The following is a 10,237-nucleotide window of genomic DNA, read 5'->3' on the forward strand; positions in this document are numbered from 1 at the left end:
ATGCTGTTACACTTTTTTCTGCGTATTCCTACTCACTGCAGTCTGCTTTGAGGTAAGTGCTTGTTAGAGATGATATAAATAACTCTGAGTTTGATGTCCGTTTTAATCTTTTCGTGGCCCACCTTTGGGACCTGAAAGTGTGTTTGTAGACACAACATCAACTGTGTGTGAGAGCTCCACGGCAACACAGCAATATAAAAGTGAGATAAAGAGAGGGAGAAGGAGGGGTAGATGTCATATAAAACATAAGGAACAATAGTGCAGCCTTGTAATCTATACAGACTAAGTAAGTCATATAAACAGGCTTCTGATAGTGGGATGAGATTTTAAAATGTAATCAGTCCATCTGAAGTCATGAAATAGCGCATAAAATACTTTAAGCATTTTCCAGCATTTTCAATACCTATTTAGAAACCCTTAAATAACAAACTTCATCTGATAAAGCAGATACAAGAAAAGTCATTCTTGAATCAACAAACAAAAGTAGAAAGTAAGCCGCATAAATAACCAAATGCAACGAAAGAACAAGGGGATCTGTCACAGAAGAAGATCAGCCAATGCATGCAGGGCTGAATTGAGCTGCTATTCAATTGTAATAAACATTTAAGAGAGAAATCCTCTTTATTAATCCTAATTTAATCCAATATTATAGGATTCACAAACCAAAAAGCCCTTTCTTTGAATTGGTGATGATACAAATCCGGGGTAGGGGGAGACCTCTGGTATTTAGTGAACAGGATTCACAGGGGAGTGACAGGAAACATAGGATGACATGGAAAAAAGATCCCTGTCCGGACTCAAACCAACGATGTCATGGTTACATGGCATGTGCCTTAAACCAGTGGCTCACCAGGACACCAAAACTCACTCTGTATTGTTTCCTCTCAACATTTTAGCTCATTCCTCTCAGAAAATTACTGTATAGGAAATTGTTTTTATGACGTATGTACCATACCATCTGGCATGTTGAATTGAATTGAATTGAATTGAATGAAATTAAATTTAGAGACTGAATGCAACTGAATGGTCAAGAGAAATGATTAAATTTCTGTTGGACACTTCTATTAATAGAGAAATGCAAATGTAATTTGCCAGTCCAGCAGGTTCTGACTCTAAGCTATAAGGGCAAGCTAATTTGGTAGCCTCATAAAACACCTGAGGTTCATAGGGTTAGAGGGTATTCAGAGGTAGGACGAGGTAGGAAGCGTGTGAGGGGGTGATAATGGGAGCGGTTTCAGAGCTGAAAATTAAATGAGAAGTGTGATGAGGTAGTTATAAGGGCAGAGGTGATGAAGTGTGTCTGGAGCGAACATTTAAAAAAAAAAAAAAAAAAAAAACAGTTCATACTAAAATTACAATCCTGTCATTATAAGCATGACAACTGACACTGCAGTAAAGTTTATGCAACCAGCAAGTTAACCCATGTCTCTGCATCTCAGCCTCCTTTCAAACTGCTGAAATGAATGAGGTCTATCCAAGAGGAATGTAAAGGTCATCACATTTCTCTAAACAACTCATGCAGTATGCAAGTGATTTGTGCCAAGATAGTGACGTGGCTCTAAGAACAATGTCAGACAGTCTGTCAGTTCGACTTTGGTCCAGACTAAAATATTTTAACAACTGATGGATTGGATTGATTGATTGCCAGTCAATTTTGTACAGAGATTCATGGTGCCCAGAGGATGAAGTCAGTACACTTTCAGGACTTTTGTCATGCCCTGACTTTTCCTGTTTGGCCACCCGCAAGTAAAAGATTTCACTTATCCTGAGAAATATCTCAACATCTATTAAATGGACTAGTACAGTTTTTGTAGAGCCATTTATGCTGCCTAGATGATGAATCCTAATGACTTTGGTGATCCCGTGACTTTTTCTCTAGCGTCACCATAAGGTTAGCCTTTGTAATTTTGAGTGAAATGTCTCAACCACTATTGGATGGATTTTCATGGAATTTGGTGCAGACATTCATGTCTCCACCAGAATTAATTGCTATAACCAGTGATCCCTTAACTTTTAATTTAGTTCCATTATCTGCTCAAAATTTGAATTGGGTCCATCCATTTTTAAGGCCAAATACCTGTCTATTCAGATGGTGAACATGGTAAGCATTAATTTTGTGAAACTTGTTAGTTTTGTCATTATTAGTATGTTGCCATGCTAGTGTTAGCATTTAGCTCAAAGTAGAGCTTCTTAGTCTTGTGTAGACATACAGTGACACTCTGTATGAAGATGGTGACACAGGTAGGAGGGAAAAGATGCTGATGTTTTGACTGGCGAATGGGGGTTGATATGTGTGAAGAAGCATGATGATGGTGAGATGGAAGTATGAGGACTGAAGGTGAGAAAGAAACAGCCAGACTTGTCGCACAGCAGCTGATGCACCCTCAGGATTTGCTCTGTAAAAGTAAAGCACAGGCCCCTATGGTTCACAGTACTCAACACAACCTAACACACGCTTCCAGCTACTCTTCCCAAATGATTCTCCCAATACATTTACAATTCTGGTGTGATTCAGTGGAGCCTTGTGTCATAACGCCTGTCAGGTCTGATTTATCTCCAATGGATTTACCAAAAATTAAATATTGATCTCACATGAACTTTTGAAAAGAGGATGAAAATTCGTATAAGCTTGAATCTGATGTGAGTGTCTCCAATCTGAGCCTGTGGGATAAAATCTGAATATGGAGAAGGGATATAAGGAAGAATAGGGGGCAAGAAGACAGAGAGGTGAGATGTTTAACCGAGAAAAAACAGGATGAAATTGACAGATCCCAGAGATAAAGAAATGAGAAGGGTAAAGAGGTTAATGAAGGAGCATGGATAGTAAAAAAAAGCTTGGTCTGATAGTATTCCCTGACTGTGGGGCTCTACTTTCTGCTCCATGCTAATCTTGCTCAAAGCGCAATAATAACATTTCACACTCAACATAGAATCACATTATTTCTCTTGCAAATTATTGTTTAAAATGTCATTTTCCACACAAAAACCAAAGAAAGAATGTGAGAAAATTAATTTTAAAAATCATGTATCTGTGTCAGAATGAGATAGATATTTTTTTGTTTCACAGAAAATGTGTAAAGGTGTATGCAATGATATTTTTACAATGGATTTTTTTTTTTAATTAAGTAAGGTTAGCTGTGGTGACTTTTATCAACCCTTCAGAGCTCGAGGACACTTTTCTTTTGTGTGCGTCCTTTGGAGGATGCTCTATGCGGGATATTTCTCACTTCTTTTAGTACACAATGCATGAATGGAACTATAATTTCATGAATTTGATGTTTTACACAACACACAGCTCAGCACACAGGGCCCTATCAGCCGCTTTGTGAATGTGAATCAGATTTTGACTGGAGACAGCAGACAGCGAGGGAATGAATTGTACAGGCGAGCATTTTATGAAAGAGCACAAGCACTGAATCACAGGTTATTTGTTGTAGACACTTTTGGAGGAAAATTAAGTTCTTCCAGAGCAAAAGAATAATTTGACTATGATAATTTAGACATTTCCACATGTTTTTCATGTGAAATGGTGAGCAAAGGGGAACCAAACATCCATAAAACATCTAAAAATAACATCACTGCCTTCCTATATCTACAATATCTCTTCCATATCTATGCTCAGCATGTTCAAAATATGGCTAGTACCATGTACAATGAGTGGGTTAAGAAGTTTCAATATAAATAATATACATATCAATGCAAGAATCTATTGTAACTGACAAACTTTTTAACTAACTATATGAAACTATAAACTTTTTACAGCCACTTTTCAAATTTCGTGAGTCTTTGAAACTCAAAACATAGATTTTTCTTGTAGTAGAGCTAAAACCTAGGGCAAAGTTCCAGGTCATGGTTAAAGAAGAAACTTTATTGTAATTTTAAAGGCACTAACAGTTGAAAAATTCATGGAGTGTCGAAATTCAAATGAGAACATCAAAGATGAATGCAAATGCATACGTACATCTAGGCCCATCCACCACTTCAGCCTTCACTGCCACAGTATACTTTGCATTGCATTATTCCACAGCCTGTTGTTTATGTCTCCACCCTTACATGGTTGGGAAAGCTACTGTATTGTCTCTTATTATTTTTTTTAGCATGAATTTTATATTTGTATTTTTAGACACTTCACTTACAATATTTCATGTATTTTCAGCAGCCTAGGCTTTGTAAGTCAGTGAAAGGTAAGGAGGAAGTCTTCCAGAGCCCAGAGCCATAGCTCTCTCAGGGTAGCGTGAACCATGCAGGGGTTGTTGTAACATCTGGGAGGGGGGATTCAGATCAGAGCCCAGTGGGGAATCTGCCCTCCTTCTTCTTCTCAGCCTCTGGTTGTTGGTTTATCTTTATAATAAACTGTCAGTCCCTCCTTCCTTCTCAACACATCAAATTTTCATCAAAGTCGGTCTCTGCCTTTGTGTGTAGCCATCTGCCGTGTTCTCGGTGGTAATTAGCTGAAACCAGATGACGGTGCGAATAACCCCAATGCAACCCTTGACCCTTATCCCAACACAAAAGAGCTGTTGTCGGCCGCAACTTGGTTGTCAGGGGAGACTGTCTTGATAACCATGTAGCTTTGAGATGCTCCTGTGATGTTGCCCATTCTTACAAAGCTTTACTCAGAGCTCCATGTGGTGCCTGCCAGCCGAACTGTAGCTACGAATTAGAATATGAATGAAACTCAGTGTGACAGACAGACAGAAAGGAGGAACATGTCAGTTCTCCTTAGCACAAATTTTGCCAGGTTGCTGTTCATCCTCGTCTTCTCAACCGCCTCTCCTCCGCTGCTGCACCTAGGCTGTGACGACTCCATTGGGAGCTCATTTAAAAGGATTTCTATCAGAGAATCGGTTCTCTCTGTGTCTGTACAAGCCTCTAGTCATTTCTATGCCTCTCCATCCCTCTGTCTCTCTCCATCATTTCCTGGTTCAGGTTCACTCCAGTGCCATGTTACATCTGTCCGTGTCTAGAGACAGGTGGCACTTCTTCCTCGGCTATCAGGAGAGGAGGGCTTACAGCTGAAATGCCAGCAGTCTGGAAGAGGAAAGTCTGCCTTCCCACTGACACTTGGTGTCATTTCAGGATGGAGCGGACTGGCTAGTTGTCAGGGAAACCACCTGGTCGCATCTGTTGTTTTGAGAGAGAGAGAGAAAGAGATAATGACATTGAGAAAGAAGGCTTTTTATTACACGCTGATTCACTTAATGTCATAATTATATAATAATGATGTCCTTGCTTGTAAAGATATATTAGCTCATGTGTTGATCAGCCCTGCAAACCACAGTGTATATTGAAACAGCACTGTAGAATAACACAGTACAATATGGGCATTTGTCTATATTATAAATCCAGTTGTATGGCTGTCCTGTAACCTTGTTTGCTTATTATTTCAAACTTGTACTTTCTGTTTATTTGCTCAGTCTGTCTCATTAATCACAGTTAGAGTTTCACAATATCAGTGTCTGTCTCTCTACTTACATTAGCGACATTGCAGCAATCTTCATGCGCTGCCATTATTCTCTTACTTATTTAGTCAACCAGTGTGTCATACTAAATTACTGGTTGTTATAGAGGTTGTTGCTTTGTGATTGAGTGCGGTGTGTTACATAAAGAGAGACCAGCCACACTAGTTACTCCATAATCAGGGAAGTAAGGTGTCACATGCAGATTCAGTAGGGTTGTGAGCCTAATACTTGTGCTTCTGAAAGGGTCTTAAATGTGTTTTCATTTCAATAGATGCATAGCATGGAGGGCAGACAGAGGTGCATTAATAGAGACAGACCAACAAAAAAAATTTAAAAAAGAAACAAGCGGTCACAGCTGAAGTCTTCACAGTTCTTGAAACAAAAAGAAAAGACATGGAAAACGAACCGAAGTAACATTTAAATCCACTAAATGCGTTTAAACGTGCTCGTATAGAGTCTATTGGTGTGTCCATGAAATGAAGTCCATCCTTTGTGTTTTTGACCATGCACTGAGGGGAATTATGTGAGAGAAAACCATTGCTGCACTTTAACCTCTGCTTTTTTGGTCTGTGTGAATCCTAATTATGTATCCCCCCCCTCTCCTCTGTCTCCCTTCCCTCTCTTTCTGCAGCCTCCTTTGGAAACTTCTCTTAGCTCAACCCTGGATCCATTTGGCAGCCCCTTCCCTCATCCTCTGTCACAATACGTCTCTAGGAGCCATGGAAGCGCTGCTGTCTTCAGATATGTGAACGGAGAGTCAACGAGTGAAAGGGAGGAGGACGAGCCTATAGACTACATGCCAACCAGTCTGGAGGATTCTCATTCAAGACAGCCAATATGGTTTACAGACACTGAGACACAGAAAAAGCCCCGTTCAAGACAGGGATACCCACTGTAACATAGTGATAAGATGTAAGAATCACAACCCAAGTGATGATGTAGGCCTGTCACTGGTATATGCTAGATCACGGCAAATATCCTTTTGGTTTTCTGTCTCATTTGGATTGGACTAATTTTACAATTTAAACAGAAGCTCTGTGACAAAAACACACAGCTTTATTTTTGACATAACATGACCTTTACATGTGCACTCTATCTCTCTCTCTCTCTCTTCTGGTTAAGGTCATTACATGAATAATTCTTCAGCATGATTTTACATCACCTAAACCTTTGAATCCAGTGACTCTGACAACATGTGTCTGATGGTATGAATTAGGTAGTAGATTTACATGCAGCGCCACCATTTGGCCACTGGATATGAAGTGAAAGAAGGCCCCAATCGATCTCCATCTCCCCTCTGAAGCTGCAAAACCAAGCCTGTTCAGAAGGAATTAGAGCTGGTCTTAAATGCATTTGACTAACGCCAATAAAATCCTAATCAATTCCTCACCCACAGGTCACAGTGCATTTTCCTCTCAGGACTTGTTTTGGCATTGTAGTTTTATGGATCAACAATAACACTTAAAACCGAATTTCATTCCCACAATCATTCTTTTTGTATTATGACTGATCTGCAGTATGTCAGTGAGAAATTAGAAATATATATATATACAGATTGAGAATTGTAGAATAACATACACTGTAAATCTATGTATACTTTAACAGTAACTTAGTCTTTTATCAATGGAATAAATCCGGAGGACACAGACTTGCTGTATTGTGATAATCACTGATTGTCTATGCTTGATAAAGCAATAATTTAAATGGTATTGAGTAAAGAGGAATAACTGTACTGGGTAAACATTAAAAAATCTTTTTGCAATTGTTGAAGTTGAAATCCACATTATGAGTGTCTGCTGAGGGAAATATATACTTATTGGCAGCATTGTAGCTTATTTCCCTTGTGTGTGCTACTGTATACTGTTTGTCATCTCTCGCACACAAATATGAAAAAGCCTCTGTTGAACTCTTCCCCATTTTCTGTCCCTGGTGTGACACTGATTTCAAATGCTCAGAAATCAAAATGCTGTGACAACTACACAGATGCAAGATTCCCAACGTGACTGAAGCGAGCACCTTTGACGTCTCCGTAGACAGCAGCAGACAGCTATGTGTGATGATGATGATGATGATGATGTTAAAGTCACGTAAATAAATAAATAAACTTCCAACAAACAAAACTTCCCCTTCCAACATCCTTCCATCTGTCCTTTGATAAGGAGTCTTTGGGAAATTTGAGTAATTGACTGTTAAAAGGGAGAAAACTCACTGTATTATTTTTGGATTACCTGATGTACTGTAAATATGAACTCTTTTGGTTTACTTTGTCAGATGATTGATGGATTGTTTGAAATGCAAAAAGGAAAAATAAAAATATTTATCTGCTTTACAGATATGAAGACATATGGTATGGAACATGATGAAAGCTGTCTTTTTAGAATAAACTAATTGAGATGAAGCTTTGGTCCTGATTTTCAATTGTATTACTATAATGTATTCACTGTATTTACTATAGAAACACTGCAACATCTCTCATTTCTCACGTTTTCATCTCTGTGCACATACAGTATACACACATGTACACATACAAAACCAAACACTTTAATTTAAAGGCCTCCTCATATGAAGCTTCAGCCATATTTTTCAAAGTTAGTCTTTTTAGTGTCAAATTTCCTCTTCTTGTTACTATCCTTTCACCACAGCTCATGCAATAGGCAAACACAAAGAGGGAATTTTATACTAAAAGGATTGTAACTGTGGATGATATCCACTTCATTTGACTAACTCAAACTGCCGAAGCTTCATATTAGCTGCAATTAAACTTTTCAATACATTTTTTCAAAGAATGAGGACTGTGGATTCTGAAGTGCATTTGGCAGGGATATTTTAATGTCCAGTATGAACAGGAGGGATGAATGCAGCAAGCAATTTCAATATTCATAAGGGAACCTGACTATTTCTTTTTAAAATTGTGAACCTATCCTTTAAGTGCCACAAAAGTGATTCACATCACTGGCCCTCTCCACAAAGTGTTCTTGGATAACTTGGACATAACCAAGAAATGCTGCACACTTTCTGTGGATCCTTGTTTCTCTTCTCTGTATTACTCTCTTTTGCTTTTCCATATTTACCTCCTTTCTTCTGCTCTTTGTTCCTGGCTTCAATCACTCCTTTATCCCAATCTTCCTTTATCCCTTCCCTTATTCATTCATTCATTCATCCATCCATCAATTATCATGATAAAACAGTATGTTTTCATCAATGTGTTTTGCTATAAAAATGTCCTGAATGAAGACAGAAAAAAAGCAGTTAAGAAAATAATCCTGGCATCAAGAGAAAGTACCGATAAAGTGAAGCTGAATATAAAAAGATGAATTTCAGGGGTTGAACTTTATATTTGCTAGACAGTGAAAATGTCTCACACTGTCACCTGCGCTCTAACCTGTCATTCAGGGTCCACAAGTCACGACTCTAACTCTGTAAATGCAAAACAGCGCTGCCTGCCTAAAGTGACACACAAACTGAGTCTCTGTCACTAGCTCTCTCTCTCTCTCTCTCTCTCTCTCTCTCTCACACACACACACACACACACACAAACACACACACACTGGGATCCAATTACTGAGAGACATGAAGCATCTCACCTGTTAATAACAAGGCACATGTATGATAAACAGATTCAGTGAACAGTGGCCTTCTCAACCCTGACAGAGAATAAATCAGTGGAGCAGATGGTTGGATAGTGCAGTTAATTGGGTACTGTTTACTATTAAGTGTCTTTTCTTTCTCTCCGTGATGTTTGGAAATGTGCGATTCATTTTTGAAAGCTTGTCTTTCTTCATTATTCTTTAAAACACCCAAACGCTGAGGCTTTCCATCCAGCTTGTTTATCGTTATCTGCTTGTGGCTTTGATCAGCTGGATCTCAGTCCTCTGACAGCGCTGAAAGAGAATGAGAAACATTCTGTCTTGTCTCATCAACTACTGTTAAGGAGCCCTGAAGCAGCTGCTTCAGTGGAGCTGCTCAGTGGCATAAACAGCCAAAGACGGATTTTTCTGGCCAGCGCCCAAGTGTTATTATTCCTTATACTACTACAAAGCAATTCAGTATGTAAAAGTGCATTTGTGCTCACTCAACTTTCACTGGAAAGGTCAAAAGATAAATAACACAATCAGCTGCTGGATGGACTCTTGAGGAGCCTTTTAGGGCACAGACCACTCCACCTGGCCAGTTTTAAAAACCATTAAGTAGCATTTCGCTCACTCAGCAGAGGAGGAGCGGGAACATAAATCACTGCCATGGTAAAAGGATTAATCACAGGTCAAACGAGGCCCTGCGTGAACAATTCATCAGCAGCCATTAAAGGGAACAGCAGGCAGGTTTAACTTTATCAGTTGGATAGACTTTGCAGGAGAATGGCAGCTGTCAGTCAGTGAAACGAGCTGAACATCCCCTCAAGTCTAGTGAGCAGATATCTGGTAAATCCCAGGATGTGTTTTTACCAACACACATAAACCAGCTACATATTTAAAAGTGACAAAGATGCAATGGGGATCCCTGCGCAGCTCCTGATGACTCACAAGACAACACTGCCCCTTAGTGGAACACTGATGCAGACAAACCCAGGTTGGACATTAATGGAAGTAATCCCTTGGCAGTTACAACCGTAAGTATAAACTCTAATATTACTATTAAAGAAGTATAAGTGACATATATTTTTCTTAATCTGTAAACTGAGACATATCCTTTGTATGCAATCATTTATAACTTTGACTTTTGGGAAATGTATTTATTGCTACCTTAATCATTTGATTCATTAATGCTGTCTTCTCTTG

General features: G+C 39.0%; 1 protein-coding gene across 1 annotated transcript in view; it reads left to right on the top strand.

Annotated features, from left to right (window-relative positions):
• Positions 1-7,822, top strand: part of samd10b (sterile alpha motif domain containing 10b) — a 54,250-nt gene extending 46,428 nt beyond the window's left edge. The window contains exon 5 of the mRNA XM_042409566.1: positions 6,094-7,822. Coding sequence (XP_042265500.1) covers positions 6,094-6,116 — 23 coding nt within the window. The 3' untranslated portion in view covers positions 6,117-7,822. The remainder of the gene's footprint in view (positions 1-6,093) is intronic.
• The last annotated feature ends 2,415 nt before the right edge of the window (positions 7,823-10,237 follow it).

Source organism: Thunnus maccoyii, chromosome 4 (genome assembly GCF_910596095.1).
Source record: "Thunnus maccoyii chromosome 4, fThuMac1.1, whole genome shotgun sequence".
In the NCBI taxonomy this organism is placed as follows: Eukaryota; Metazoa; Chordata; class Actinopteri; order Scombriformes; family Scombridae; genus Thunnus; species Thunnus maccoyii.